Raw genomic sequence first — 16098 nt, forward strand, 5'->3', positions numbered from 1 at the left:
AATGGCAGTTTAGAAGGAGTGGTCCTACTAACAAACATTTCTACGAATCCAGATTTTGTAGTATTATTTTTGCTCTCTGGATAGTTAGAACATGTTAAATGCATGTTTAAGTTTCTCTGCATAATTTTTATCCATGTGCCTGATGTTTCCTTTACATTCTCAGAATTTCCTTGGTATTTTGGACTATGTCTTAATTTTTTTGTTGAGGTGGGGAATAAGGAAGGGTTGATGATAAAATAAGATATTGTTTGTGAAGACTCAGCAAATAGCATCTTTGTGATCGATTAATGGAACTTTATGTATGACTTATTCCACAAACTCACTTTTAGGGAGAAAACATGAATTAAATTCCTAACAAAATCATAAGAAGTGATAGGATGAATAGTGAATTAAACCAATTAGTTTTTAAAACAATTTTCCTCCAATCTAGTGACTTCTAATTGTTCTGATAACCTTTACTAAATAACCTGGTGTGGTAGCTACAGCACTAAATAAGGAAAAGTGAGGTTCCCATGAAGAGTTTCACAAGTTGGACCCTAAACCTGGAATCTAATTAGAAGAGTTCTGTGATCAAAATCACCTGGATGCACTGGCAAGCACCCTAAAACCAGATTGAAAAACTTTTTCTTTGCTGTGGTTTTTAGTTGATATGACCAGAATGAAAATACAGCTGCTATCTGGAGGCCCACATGTGCTCGATTATCTTCAAACTGTTTTCATTTTTTCTCAGGTGGAGGAATCAAGGCTCTGATTGTTATCTGTGTATGTAAGTATCCCAGTTTTTCATAGTACTTCAAATATTACTGTGGGGCTTGCCCCGTGGCTTAGCAGTTAAGTGCGCCTGCTCCGCTACTGGCGGCCTGAGTTTGGATCCTGGGCGCGCCCTGACGCACCGCTTCTCTGGCCGTGCTGGGGCCGCGTCCCACATACAGCAACTAGAAGGTTGTGCAACTATGACATACAACTGTCTGCTGGGGCTTTCGGGGCGGGGGGAAGGAGGAGGATTGGCAATAGACGTTAGCTCAGAGCCGGTCTTCCTCAGCAAAAAAAGAGGAGGATTAGCATGGATGTTAGCTCAGGGCTGATGTTCCTCACAAAAAACAAAACAAAACAAAACAAAAAATATTACTGTGAAGAAGTGCATTATTTTCTTAATGGTTTTTCAGTTTCTACAAATTTTATAGCTTGAAATGAAGTAAACCAGTCTAGAAACCTGAGCTTTTCTGTGATATACTACCTTGTCTTGGTGATTCTATATTCTTTTAAATTCTGTATATCCACTTAGTAACAACCCTAAATAATATATGTTTTTTCAAGGTAATTAGCATACAAGTTTGCTTCCCAAATATACTTGGGTAATTGTCTAAATTAAGCAAGGATTCTTCTCTGACTTACTGTGGACTGTTTAAGTGATTCTGGGGAAGTGGATTTAGATAGTGGAGAGTCCAAATAGAATATAAATTTATATGTGCTTAAATAAAATAACCTTTCGTGGCCACTGAAATGTAACCAACATTTATTTCTTCTACTAGATTTTCAATCATGGTAATTAGTTTTCAGTCACATGTCACTTGTTTCCTTGTTTCTTGTAGTTGGTGCTGGTGCAGGAATTGCTGGCCTCGTCCTGTGGAGATATCATCACACCAAGAAGAAAGGGTAAATTAAAGCATGCTTCTTCTAACTTATTGGTTCTTCTCATTCTCGACATACTTTTGTGTAGCTTTTGTTTGTACTTTGTATCACATGCCGTCTTCTTTAAAAATGTTCCTGCATGAGTGTGCCATTGGAATTGTATTTCTTTACTAAAAATATTTTCAGCTGCTTTTAATATAATTGTAACAAGTAACCTGTGCCGAGTTGCTTCAGCTATTATGACTGTACAAAAAATTTCTGTGGGATTTGAAGTTTAAGTTCTGCAGTGAATCATGGACCATCATGAGGCCTTCCCTACCCTAGGTATACCCCATTTCCTGAATTGGACTAGTGGCCAAGATTAAATTTAAAATAATTCACTGTGGAGAAGTGGACAGTTGAATTCACAGGAATTTTCACAGTGAAAGTTCCTTTTGTCAGTGTAACGTAGGTAGTTGTAAGGAGCTCTGTAGTTGTCTCCTTCAAATACACAATTTGATTTCTTTACATGTAGAGTTGTTATTTATACATGAGAAACTGGGGAATTAGAGCTACTTGATTTCCCTCTTATGTTCTCTTAATTTACCAGATTGCAGTAAAATTGATGGGGTTAAGCTTAAAGTTGCTGAGAGGGGTAAGATTTGCAAGGCACATTAACTTTGTCTTTTTATCTATAAAATTGAAAAAGAGGCAGCAGGTTAGAATAGAAAAAATGTACAAATACATATCTTCTAAGGACAATAGACTTTTTAAACAGAAAACTTGGATTTTAATGAGATAATTTAGAATTTAATGAAAGAATAAGTCCTGGAGCACAGACCAAGATTAGGTGCTTTGGAATTTATGATTTTTAGTGAATTTTTTTTCCCCTGTCGCTTTGGAAATAGCTTTGAAATCAAAGTAAGAATTTTAAGACTTTTGGTATTTATGGTTTTATGATATAATTTCCTTTGATGTTAATCATTGGGTTTGGACTGTGCCATAAAAGTACATTCTTCACTCATAAAAAGCTCAAACTTTTTTCTGTTCTCTGGTTATCTTTTTAATATACCCATGATGCCTTCATTTGAATCTTAAATCTTATATTTGTGGAACACACGATATGCATATTTGATTTCTCTATCAGTAATGTATTTTTAAAATTACATTACACAGCAGTCTGACTAGGAAATACTATCAGAGGAATATTTTTACAAGTCCAAAAAGTTTCTGTAGAAACGACTTCTCAAGAAACTAAAACAAAATAGGTTTCTGCTCCTCACTTTCCTTCTTTGTTGAAAACATGACTGCATCAAAATCCTTAAAGGTTCTTTAATAAGTATGAATCAAACTCTCAATAGCTATGGTTAAAGGACCCTTTAAAGCTGAACAATTATCTGAGGTTGTTCCCCCAGATTAAAGGCTCAGTAGCATCAGTGATCTGAGAGTCCATTTCTAATGAGCTCCCAGGTGACGCTGCTGCTGGGCCTGGACTTCACTTTAAGGATCCAGGGTGTAGACTATTATTGATGTGCCATATTCTTGAAATGTGAAGAAACGTCATCAAGTTTATTGGCAAATTCTTCTCCTGTTTAAGATAATTGGATTTTTTAAAGACTCCTCATCTATGTGTATGATTTTGAAAAGAGTAAGGGGTAATACTTAGCTTTACTTTGCTATTCTTTAAAAAAAGTCAAGATTTTTATTATATTCTTTGCATTATTTAATGTCCATAATCTTCTTCCCAAATTGGCTATTGCCTGAGAAACTCTTTTACAAGACTATAAAATGTATTGCAGTTACTTCTCTGTTTGTAGGGGTAACTCTGGAAGCATGGTACCAGACACAGATAATCCCAAATTGCTGTTAAAACTTGGTTCAAAATGGATTTGATGAAAACTGTACTTATGATCATTTGGGAACACAATTACCCTTCTACATCCTTCACAGCACAGTACAAAAATAGTATAAGTAGTCATTTTAAGACCATTAAACATATTTAAAGTACTGATGAAAAATGGCGACAAGGTTGAAGTATTCTGCTATAGTTTTCTGTTTCTTGTTCTTCAGCTAAGAATAGAGTAGGATCGCAGTTGGTCTGAAATGCGCCCCATCTACACGCTCGTTCCTTTTCCCCTCCAGTGTCTTTTCTTACCTAATGTTTCTACCAGACTTTCTAGTCTTGGGATCCACAGCCCTTCCCTGTCCTTTGCTACTGCTTGAGTCCTGTTTCGCATGTCATGACTGTGTGATTCCGAAAAACAGATGCCTTTAGTTTACATTAATGTTTTCACTTATTTGTAATGATTTTTCTTCCATAAATGCATGATTTTCTTTACTCCCGTTAAATCATTCCTGGATAAGTGAGAGTTTGCTAAATTCTTTAGAATTATTTGCATAATTTATGTATTTTATTACCTGTGACTAAATAGGTTTTATGTTTTTCCATCAAGGTTATTTATTATTTGTTATAATTTAAACCTGTTTTTAATGTTAAATTAATAATGACTAATTCAGTAACTTTGTAATTTTTAAGCTATCTCCTTAAATAAATGTTACAATAGTTTTTTGGATTTAATGTATATATAGTGGCCAGTTCAGGTAGTGTGAAGTGTAATGACATGGGATAAAAAATTGAAGGATGAAATTAACTTGAACATTTTTCTACTTGACTCTCAGATTCTTGAGCATTGAACAAACTCTTCAAAATATTTGCAATGAAATTAATAAATATTTTGTAATTAGGTTTGATAGCAAATTTATGAAATTTAGATCCACCCTAGAAGAATGAGAGGTCGTATCCTAAGTTTTACAGGGATCTTCATTTCTTTTGAAAAATATTCAGTGACTATTTAGACAGCAATGACCTGAGCCAAGATATGTTGGCAGGAAACATCAGAGGACACGCAGAGTCCTGTTGCCTTTGCTCAGTGATTGGTGTTTTCTTCTACCATTCCTGTTCTAAACGTAACACGAAGTGTCCTCACGGCTTTTGTCAGGCCTCCAGTAGAGTAAGGTCCCCCTTGTCCTTTTATCAGACTATCTAGCTTTCTCTGCCTTCTAGCAGCTGTGAATCCAGTAGTGAGGACATTTTTTAACCAAATGGGAAATAATCGCAGAATCTGTTCATTTTAAGTACGGGAAGAAAAAAATGTCCTTTTACAGAAACCAAAATACATTTTGCTTAATTTTGTAAATGTATTCAATATCACCTTGTAAATAATTCTGTAAAGGCATTTATCTATTTCCTTTGACCAGAATATTTTTAGCATATGAAAGAGAAACCAACAAAAAAATCCTCAGATTTTGAAAAATTATGACTTGCACTAATTTAAACCCTTTGACCCCATCCACCCTCTGTCTTTGAGTGAAATGAATTGGAAATGTTCCTCTATTTGTGCCAAAATGTGTGTCCACATAGCTGGGCAGAGAGGGAGATGTGTATCCCACCACTCACAACGTGAGGCGCCACCCGAGGTTACAACCCAGAGTTTGGGGAGAGATTCTGCAAAGGGCAACAGGAAGGGCAATTTCTTGGTAAAGCCGAGTGGTGTCTGTGAGCACAGGGGAAAGGGAGAGACAGAACATACCAGCTAGAAGGGCAGTCTGGGCCCACCCAGCCCTGTGTGTCTTCCTGGGCTCCTAGCATTCCTTTGAGGGTAAAGCCAGACAGTAAAGTAGTTTCCACACTGTCGTGAGCTTCAATGTGTCTGTCAACATTTGAAGTTAATTCAGTGAATGCTGAAGTTAATAGAAAATATCAGTACTTAGTGATTCAGTTTTAGATTTTTATCATCTTGAAATAGGTTCATTCTTGTATCAAATATTTCTTTGAATATAATGCTTATCTTTCTCATATATTGGATTTCTATCTAAAATTCTATGTAAAGAACAGGATTCCACTACTACAGAAAAAAAAATGTATTGACTTTGAAAAACAGGAGAATATAGTGGTCTTGGAGAAATACTAACGGGCCTAATATTAAGTCACTCACCACAACTGTCCTTAAAAACTGCTGTCTTACAAGTACAGGACTGTGCCAGTGATGGTTCATAATGATGGGCTCCCCCACAAAGAGAAATATTCAATTATCCGAAATTAACATGGTTAGCTGTTACATTGGTAGGCATCGCTGAAGTGTTTGCTGTGGCAAGCATAACTGACTGGCCCAAATTTAGTTTTAGTCTATTATAGTCAATTTACTAATAAGGCAGGGACTAGAACTACATTTTCCAATTCAGTAGGCAATAGCAATGTGTGGTTTACTGAGGACTTCAGAAGTGGCTAGTCCAATGGAAGATGTGATAGAGGTAGAAAACACACTCCAGATTTCAGACTTAGTCTCAAAAAATGTAAAATAAATGGCATAATGTTAATATTTTGACTCTATTGAGCTAAGTGACATATATTAAAATGAATTTTGCCTATTCTTTTACTTTTCTAAATGTGGCTTCTAGAAAATTTAAAATTACCCTTGTGATTCACATTACATTTCTCTGGATAGCACTGGACCAGAATAATAGATTTTAGAAAGATATCTATTGTTACAATGAAAGTGTGATGGAAAATTTAGTTATTTAGGAGAATCTCTTACTGGAACACAGGATTTCCTTGATAGTGAGGTGTAAATGAGGCATTATTGAATTTGAACACTGTGGGAATCATTACCTTTTTAAAAGTTTCATTTCAGAGCCAGATTTAAAATTGTGATATTAGGAAAACACGTGTTTCTCTCCAGTCTTTCCCATTGGCCCTAAATTAAAATGAAGAAATATTTACTAAGTACTTTATATGTGACTTCTCTATTTCTTGCTTTGGAAAGAATCAAAAATACAATAAAGGGATAGAAGAAATGTTTCTAGAGTGAGATGAGTTGAATATTTGATATTAAAAGAATCACTTGGTCCTAGTTCAGGGACTCTTAATACTATAAATACAGTTGTTTTTGATTGTCCATTTTCTAAATAGGCTTTTGGAATTGAATTTCTGTACTTAATGATGTTTATCCCTGATTCTGTCTTTTTACTTTGCCTTGTAGGGAAGCAGAGGGTAGCCTTGCATACAGCACTTACCGGAATAAATCAACCACTCTGCCAGACTAGGCACCCTAAATGGTTTCCACAAACCAGTGCATCAGTTTATCTTTTGATTCTGTTAAAATGTTAAGATCTACAGTAAATTCATATAGCTACTATGGAAAACAGCATGGAGGTTCCTCAAAAAATGAAAAATAGAACTACCATATGATCCAGCAATTCCACTTCTGGATATTGACTCAGAAGAAACTAAATCACTGTGTGGAAGAGCTATCTTCACCTCCCTGTTTATTACAGCATTATATAATAACCAAGACATGGAAACAACCTAAGTGTCCATTGACAGATGAATGGATAAGCAATATGGTATATGTATATATAATGGAATACTATTCAGCCATAAAAAAGAAGGAAGTCCTGCTATTTGTGACAACATGGATGGACCTTGAGGGCATTATGTTAAGTGAAACAGGTCATATATATAGAGAGAAATATTGTATGATCTCATTTATATGTGGCATCTTAAAAAACTAAACTCATAGAAAAAGAAATTAGATTTGTGATTGCCACAGGTGGCAGGGGGTTGGGGGGGGGTGGGGAGTGAAGTGGGTGAAGTTGGTCAAAAGGCATGAACTTCCAGGTATAAGATAAACAAGTACTGGGATGTAATGTACAGTATGGTGATTATAATTAGTAATACTGTATTGTATATTGGCAAGTTGCTAAGAGAGTAGATCTTAAAAGTTCTGATCATAAGGAAGAAAAAGTTTTTTGTAACTATGTGAGGTGATGGATGTCAACTAAATTTATTGTAGTAGTCATTTTGCAAAATATTATCAAATCTTTATGTGGTACCACTTAAACTCATAGAATATTTCAATTATATCAATAAAACTGGAAGGAAAAAAGATTTACAAAAGTTATTCTGTAGTTTCTTTCACTGTCATGAATGCAATTGTTAAGAAATAATGACAACATTTTAATGTGGTTTGAATGTAGTCACCATCCTTTGATGCTTCTTTGAAACATGAATGAATTTGGATGTGAACATCTTGCCTGTTTTCCCATAAATAACACTTGCATTTATAGGGCAAGTCACAACAGTATCTCTGGTGGCATTAAGATGGGGAAATGATGTTTTTTAATAAAATCTCCATTTCAGAGAAGTATAGTTCAAAATGAAATTACATTTCATTCATAAAGAAAGTGATTTTGAAAGCTTTTTTGTTCAAAGATTAATGCCAACTCTTGATTCATTCTTTCAACAAATCTAAAATGGGGTTTATATATTGTTTATTGTAAAGAGTCTTTATAAATATGTCTATACTCCTTCAGACCTTAAACATTAAAAACAAGAACACTGAAAACGGGGAATTTGGAATAAGTTTTACCTCCCTAACTAAGAATATTATTGGAAAATACTCTTATAGTTAATAGGGTAAAACTCCACTTTTTAAAAAATTATTTTAACTTCTTGGTGATGTAAAGAAGCTGTAACGTTTATGGACGGCGTTTTTTCTTCACCTTTTTTAATATCAATAAACCAGTCTAAGGAATCAGTAAGGATTCAGAATCAGTTGCTACTTCTGTAAAAGTTAGAGAGCTCTAACCCCCGTAACAAGACGCCAGCCAGTGGTACAATGTGAGCGCTAGGGCCTTGTGGTTTTCTTAAAGAGAATTCCATCTTTAAGAGAATTAGAATCCACTCTAAATTCTGGCTATAGGTGGTTTTCCGTCCCTACTTGAATAAAGAGATGTCTTACTTCAAATATGTCATCTAAAAGTAGGCAGATTTGTCGGGAATAAATTCATCCAGTTGTATCAGAATCTTAGTCTTTGTGTGCGTCTCACCTCATCTGCTAAAAGGCAGAGTAAGGGTGAAGCCGTGCATTTCAGAAAAGGAAACTTAACTTTGTGTGTTTGCTGTTGGTCGTAGGAAGAGACTGAAAAAGGGAACACAGCTCAGGTAGCGCTTTATGCTCAGGTGGAATAGATCCCCCTCTTCTGAGTCCTCACACCAGGCAGGGTCTCTCTCAGATACGCCAGTGGGAAAAGGAGGGACCACCACGCTAATTCAAATTACACTTTTACAAGTTTTGTTTTACACTTTTATATTAATACCACAAATTGGGCCAAAGAAACATTGCCTGAGGAGAGTATGAATTGGGGACTCAAGAGTGGACCGAAGTAAATACTGTTTTACTCTGTAAAGACGTGTTTATAATGCACTGTAAGTGCTCCTTCTCTTGTAATTTCTGATGAGGTACTTTAGGAAGATAGGTTCGGGCAGAAATAAACAGGAATTCTGAATTAAATATAGACTTGAAGTTTTACTGTACCCATTTTAATATACTTTTCAAGAATATAGCACTTGCTTAGAAGCAAGGATGGCTTTACTACTGATTTTTTTAAAAGCCTATTTGAAGTATTTTTCAACCAAAGATTGTTATGCTTAGGAAAATAAATTGACTTTTATAGTAGTTTTGTTGAAATTTAATTTTTTCCATTTGATATATTTATATGTGAAATTGATATATTTGTGAAAATATAAATTATGTTTTGTTTGTCAATTACTTAACTATATAGAGAAACTAGTTTTCTCTAGAAAAGTTCGTTTCAATGACAAGGAAAGAAGCATATTTGAATTTAAAAATTTCTTAAAACTGCAAGAATGTATTTGAGTGAAATGAGAAGTGCCTGTATAGTGGTCTTTATTGTTCATTTTTTAAAAATTGGATCTTCAAATCTGGCAAAAAATAAAATGTAGGTTTGGAGAAGTTTCATTTGTGATGATGTGTTTATTTCCAGTGTGTCTTATCTCAAATCAGAGTATGCTTCTAATTGGGGCCCATCTTCTCTAATCTTTCCACTCCCACAATCGTTACTCCTGCCCTCACATCTCAGAGCCGTAAGCATGTCCGGGCTTCTCCACTCCCAGCCCCGCAGGTGCCTCTCCTGCTCAGAGGGTCAGTGATACCACATTACCTGCAGCAGGAAGTCCAAGTTTCCTAGCGTGATGCTTGACGGCTTTCTACAATTCAATCCCACCTGTTCTTCCCAAGCCTTCTCTTTCTGCTCCATTTCTTCAAATAACCTACTCGCAGTCAAGCCAGACCATCTGCCCTGTGCTCTCGGCTGTATTCCTGGTTCACTGTTGCCTAAAGCGCCTGTGCTCCTGTGCAGATCCCAGGCGTCTTCCAAGGCTCAGCTCAAATACTGCCCATTCGGTGAAGCTTTTCCTGATTTCTGCCCAGCGCTCATAGCCTCTGTTATTACCTAACCTTGAGTTAACCACATTTAAGTATCTCTATGCATGTGTCTGGTAGAAAACATATCTTCCACATCACTTTAATTTGTGGGTATGGATAAGTAATTAAAAACACAAGTCCCAACAATAAAGCATAAAATTTTATTTCCACACTACAATATAATTTGTTTTTGTTTATGCAAAAAAATAAATTCTTGCTGTCTTTGCAGATTTGAGTTAGATTGCTAAACCTCTGAGATCAGATGTGTTTCTGAACCACGGCTGCAACTGGAATCACCCAGGGAGCTTTACTGCGGCCTGGGTCCCACCTCCCCGAGGTTTCACATGTAATTAATCTGGGATGTGGCCTGGGTTCAAGGTGTCTTTAAAGTTTCCAAAGTGATTCTAATGTGCAGCTATGGTTGAGAACCTCTGCATTAGTGATTCTCAAGCCCAATAGACCATTTCTACATATAAACTTATGAAAACAGAAGATAAGGCTTATACTTACCAAAAGAAAATCATAGTTTATTAATTCAACCTGTCCCAGTGGCAAGCCTTGTGCTGAACTATCAGAAACAAACAAGAGTTCTGGCATCCTGGTGCTTAGTGCTTGTGGCTTCATTGAGAATTCTGGAGATTACTGTCCTTTAGATGATCACTTATTTATAGTGTTCAGGAAAAGGATCAGTCATCTGATCACCCACCGCCGCCTGAAAAGGCTCCTAGAGAAAATACTTCTTCAGTTTGTATTTGACATGGGAGTTAATTATTGGAGAATTCCTTGGGTCAGATCCCATAGAACCCATATAGTCCCAAAACCTGGAACCTGTGAATGTTACCCTATATGGCAGAAGATCTTTTGTAGATGAGATCTTAGATGGGGAGATTATTCTGGATTTTCCAGGTGTGGTCCTAATCTAATCATAAGTATCTTTATAAGAGGAAGGCAGAGGGAGATTTGACTACAGCAGAAGGCAATGTGACCACTAAAGCAAAATGCTACGCTGCTGGCTTTGAGGATAGAAGAAAAGGCCACAAGCCAAAGAATGAAGCTCTGGAAGCTGGAAAAGGCAAGGAAACTGATTCTCTCCTAGTGACCTCTGGAGGGAGCCCAACACCTTGATTTCAGCCCAGTGGAAGTGAGTTTGGACTTCTGACCTCCAGGACTATGAGAATAAGTGTGTGATGTTTTGAGACACTGTTATGGTGTGAATGGTTGTGTCCCCTCAAATTCCTATGTTGAAATCCTATCCCCCAGGATGACAGGGGGTGGGGCCACAGGGAATTGATTAGGTCTTGAACACAGAGCCTTCATGAATGGGATCAGTGTCCTTATAAAATAGACCCATGAAAGTCCCTCACCCCCTTCTGCCAAATGAAGTTACAGCTAGAAGGCACGTCTATGAACCAGAAAGCTGGTTCTCACCAGACAGCGATTCTGCCAGCCCCTTGACCTTGGACTTCCAGCCTCCAGAACTGAGAGAAATAAATGTCTGTTGTTTGTAAGCTGACTAGTCTGCAGTATTTGGTACGGCACCCGAGGAGACTAAGACAGACGCCAAGTCTGTTGTAATTTGTTACAGCAGCCACAGGAAACTAATAGAGCGATGCTAGGGGTCCTCAGATCACACCTGGAGTAGTAAAGCCTCGTGGAAACCAGTCCATAGAGGAGTGGCTCTCAACACTGGCAGCACGTTAGACTCACCTGGGGAAACTTTAAAACACACAACAAGTAATGTCCAGGCCCTGTTCCTACAACAGTTAAACCAGAACTTGTAGGACTGGGATTCCTAAGAATCACTAATTCAAAGGCTCCTTGAGTGAATCTAATCAGAGGGTAGAGTGGAGCACTAGTGCATTAGAATAAACCCAAAATATGACTTCTGTTGTGTCAAGGAAAAGTCTTGAGCTGCCCCAAAATAGGGACACACTAGTCTGCTAGGAACCCCCTGAAACTATACACCAGCTTCTCAAAATGCAGGCCTGGGCCAACATCTTACCTGAAGAATTACCAAGTTTGAGACTTAACACATTGTGTTTCACCTAAATTGGTCAAAGATTTGACTTTTCTCATATTTATTAAAAACTCATCGGCATTTATGTTCACAGATGGGAATTATTTGCTAGCACAACTTGCATGAGGCTTGTGAGTGCCCTCAGTCTGCCACTCCCTCTCCACTACACATTTACAGCTGAGTATGTGGTCAACTTAGGCAGGCGGGACCCAGGCCTAACCACGCATTTTCTGTCTAGGTTGAAAGCACGGCCTCGAAACCAGATCCAAGATGTCTCCAGAAGAAACATTCTGCTTACAATTTGTTATGAAGAACCTCAGAATGGCAATTTTAGGGAAAGGGCTGTCAGCCTCCAATGAATAAAGCAAATATTCCTGTGTGAGGGGCACCTCAGTTCCTCGGGGCCTGCATTTTGCTTCTCATGACCTAGACACGTGGACTGTTTAAAATGAAGCATTTAGTGGGAGCACCAGAAACTACTTTTATGGAAAAGATGTTTCAAGTCATTGTTTTTGTGCTTTAACGCTAACGCAATCTTCCGGGACTTATTCATTTGGGGACTGGAATCAGCTCCACCTGTTGGCAGAACCCATGTCTGACTTGTTGTATTTGCAATACCTGGGCTGGAGCTTGGGACACAGTAGATGAATTAATAATTGTTCAGTTGGTTACAACCCATAGGTCCTATTGTGACCTACCTCAGCAGAGAAGTAAATAAAACAATTTAGGGTCTTAACTATTCCCACCACCACATCGTGGGGATGAGAACATGGATTCTTCGGTCAACAGCCTGAAATAGCACAGCAGCCACAGAGAGGGGGCGCATCTCACTCACTGGGAAGTTTTCCCAGCAGATGCTTCACCCGCCCCCCCCCCCACCCCACTGGGCAGGGCCGCATCTGGGGGAAGACTGGCAGGATGCGGACTTAGAAAAGCTTCCCAGGTGGTTGAGTGGCCGCTGCTTATTGAGAACCACGGGAGTGAAATCAAAGCACTGCAGGTAGTTCACGGTTGGCCACGCATCTCCTGAGCAAAAAGCTCCATCAGGGGCCACAGCCGCCCTCCCTGAAGATTCCCCAAGTCCAATCCCCTGTGACGTCCAGTCTGGCTAATCTCTGTGAACCTTTACAGAACGGGTTCACCCTGTCTTCAAGGTTGATAGAAACTAAGAGCCAAAAGTAGAATTGCATCTCTTAACGCAACTGAAATCCTCGGGCTGCTCCCTTTAAGGGCCACATGACAGTATGTTCAGTTAAGCAAATATTTCTCAAAGGAACACTGACTGCAGAGGGGCCAGGGCTGAGGCCTGTTTGAACGTTGTCAGTTTTCCCTTTCAAGAAGGAGCATCCCTCGGCCCAGGTCTTCAATATTTCTCTCTTCTGTAATCTGTTCTCTCATTTTATTTCTTGGCTCATAGAATTTCATTCTTCTCTTAATGGGCTTCATTTTTAATGTCTGTCTTCTGTAACCAACCTCAAATTCTTCAGGAAGTAGGTAAGATCTGCATAGAAAATTAACTTTTCATGACCCCACTTCTCATCAACATAGAATTATGAATGGAAAATAATAGATGAAAAATAAAACATGATAAATTGACAACAGTAAAATATTAAGGCCAGGATACCATGAATAGACTCTTAACAGAAAGATAATCCTCTAAAACAAGAATTTTCCTGTTTTTTATTGTTTTCAAAATTTGCCCGAAAGTAAGATTTGCAAACTGTGTTCAAATTCTATTTCCCATCTCCCAATTGCATTATCTTTTTTCGTTCTTTGAAGCTAAGAAAACATGGCTGTATTTCCTCTGATTCCATAACCAAGAGAAAGAAGAGATATACAGTAGAGTCTGTATGTTTCAGGTTCCCTACCAATTCTTTAGGCCTCCAGATACATGCTTATATTTTTTTATGGCTCCTGGAAATAATGGTATTGCTGCTTTGGGAAGAGAAGGAAATAAACTCTGAACACCAAGCTGTCTTTAATTCTCACAATAGTCCTGTGAGGCAGGTATTATTCCCATTTTTGCAGAAGAAACTGATTCTTAACATGGTTCAAAACCTTGTCCAGAGTCACAGGACTAATGACTGGTACAGATCCCAGGTCTAACTCCATAGTCTGTGTTCCTGCTCCTCTGCCCACTGCCGCCTGCTCCATAGCTGGACTCTCATCTCATTCTGTTCCTGAACTTTCTTATGAGCAAGACTGCTGGGGGTGGGGGGGGATCCTAGGCAATATTTCTGCATGGAACTGGGATGTTATTGACTGCACACACATTGAACTTGAGAAGAGACAGGAGCATGACTGGTTCTGCAAAGGGCTGTGTCGTTTAGGGTAGCTGACTTTGTTCTCCTGCTCCTCTGGTGCCCTGTGGTAACCCATAGTGTGGCTGCGGGAGTGGGGAAGATGCTGGTTATGAACCACCCCGCGGTGCCTGTGCTGGACTCCTGAGTGATTCTGACACAGCACTAGGCTCAGCAGTCTGTGGGATGAGAAAACAATTCTCTGGCCATAAATGACCTTTCCTGGGAGATGCACGGTAGTCTCTTTTGTAAAGCCATGCTCTGCATCTGCTTGATTCTGAGGCTCTATGGTGAGCTTCCTGAAAGCGCTGAATTCTGTGGAACAATCTGAAGTATATAAGCTGTTCTGTATGCTACACGCCAGTCTGAATCTTAAGAACAAATTGAACTCTACACCTCATCCCAAATTCTGCTTCTTTCCTGTAGGAAAATCATGAGGAACTCCTCCAGAATGCTTCAGTGGCATGGTGCATATAAACACAGATATCCAGTTTAGAAGAACAGTTAATTATTCTTGTAATGAAGGGTGAGTTGGGAGCACTATCTCTGGAATATGCGTTCCAGAACAGTAATGTCAGTCTCTGACCCAGTGTTCGATAGGCAAAGTGGACTATTTCCACCCATGCTTCAAAAAGTAAGCAGAGGACTTCTGGATAGAGACAGTAGTTTGAACACAGGCCTAGGACCAAAGGAATGTAAAAAAGAAGGAGCAATCTGTTTCTGTATTATAAACAGGGGAGGGCACCATGCTCCTGCCGGAGGTGATACATGTGAAACCTGGTGAGATATTCAGTGGATGAAAAGGACCAGCCTGCCAAATAAGTCCAAGGAAAAATGCTGGTTGAACCATGTAAACGTACTTAACTGAGATCAGCGAGTACTAGAGCTGAGTTGGAGGACCCTGAGGCAGGGATTGGAGGGTAAATCTTAAATGCAACAGCAGCTCTGGGAAATGTAAGTATAAAGTGCACAGTGTGGGGACGTTAATGGAGTTCCTGCTCTTGACTTTCCCTTGGGACAGGTGACCACGCCGGAAGCCTCTTTCTCAACTCAGAAGGAGCATTAAAGAATATGTCCTAATTTTCAGTTACCACAATAATTCATAGAAAAGAAAGATATCTATATTAAATCTTCCTGCAAAAACTGCCCTTTGTCATTGGCCCCATCGTACTCTACCCAAGCTATTGTACCTATGATCCAGCAAGTTTAAACTAGGAGAAATCAAATTTTGCACCTTCTCACTCTGTCTGAGCCTGGAAGATTTTAGCAGCTTTCCACACAATCTCTTCACCAATCCCTTCTCACCTCCCATTGTGAATAAGCCTAGAGCTCTCTCTGTGATGAGCACATCAAAATATCATGAAATATAAGGGAAGATACAGCAATTGAAAATGAAAGAAACCAATCTGAGAAATCAGAGAAAATATTCCTCCACAAATCAGTGTACTCCAATAAACAAGGAAATAAACTCAAAACAGGATATTAGAAATCTCTCATATGTGTTTGTAACATGTAATCTACAAAACAATAAGAATCATTTGTAAGATTTCATGATGTGTTATCAGGAAAATCTACATATAGATAAACACATGGGAGTCTTAAAAGCAGCAATAATCAGGAGATTGAATCCCGGAGGAAAAAAAAAAGAAAAAGCAAGAGATCACAAGAAAATAGAATTAAATTCCCCAGAATTAATCAAGGACAAAACTGGAAATCATGCACAAATATACACACATGCACTCACACACACATCTAGGTTTGAGAAAAAGAAAACAAAGCAGAAAGAGGTGTAGCATTAATTAGCACATAATTGAACACAGATTCCCAGACCAGAAAGAAAAAGACTAGGTTGTTTGAATCTTAAAGGCTTACAAAACAAATGCAA

At 38.3% G+C, this 16098-nt stretch overlaps 1 protein-coding gene across 8 annotated transcripts in view; it reads left to right on the forward strand.

The window, feature by feature from the left end:
• LOC147917790 (membrane cofactor protein-like) overlaps positions 1 to 16098 on the forward strand; it is a 183082-nt gene that overhangs the window by 53267 nt on the left and 113717 nt on the right. Inside the window, exons 10-12 of one of the 8 annotated variants that reach the window (XM_087439830.1) lie at positions 731 to 766; positions 1593 to 1656; positions 6651 to 7558. The exons of the other annotated variants lie outside the window; for them this stretch is intronic. Of the exons in view, the coding sequence (XP_087295956.1) occupies positions 731 to 766; positions 1593 to 1656; positions 6651 to 6714 (164 nt within the window). The 3' untranslated portion in view covers positions 6715 to 7558. Of the gene's footprint in view, positions 1 to 730; positions 767 to 1592; positions 1657 to 6650; positions 7559 to 16098 lie in introns of those variants that run through there. 8 annotated transcript variants of the gene reach the window in all.

This window comes from Ceratotherium simum, chromosome 2 (assembly GCF_057802395.1).
Source record: "Ceratotherium simum simum isolate JZ-2026a chromosome 2, ASM5780239v1, whole genome shotgun sequence".
Lineage (NCBI taxonomy): Eukaryota > Metazoa > Chordata > Mammalia > Perissodactyla > Rhinocerotidae > Ceratotherium > Ceratotherium simum.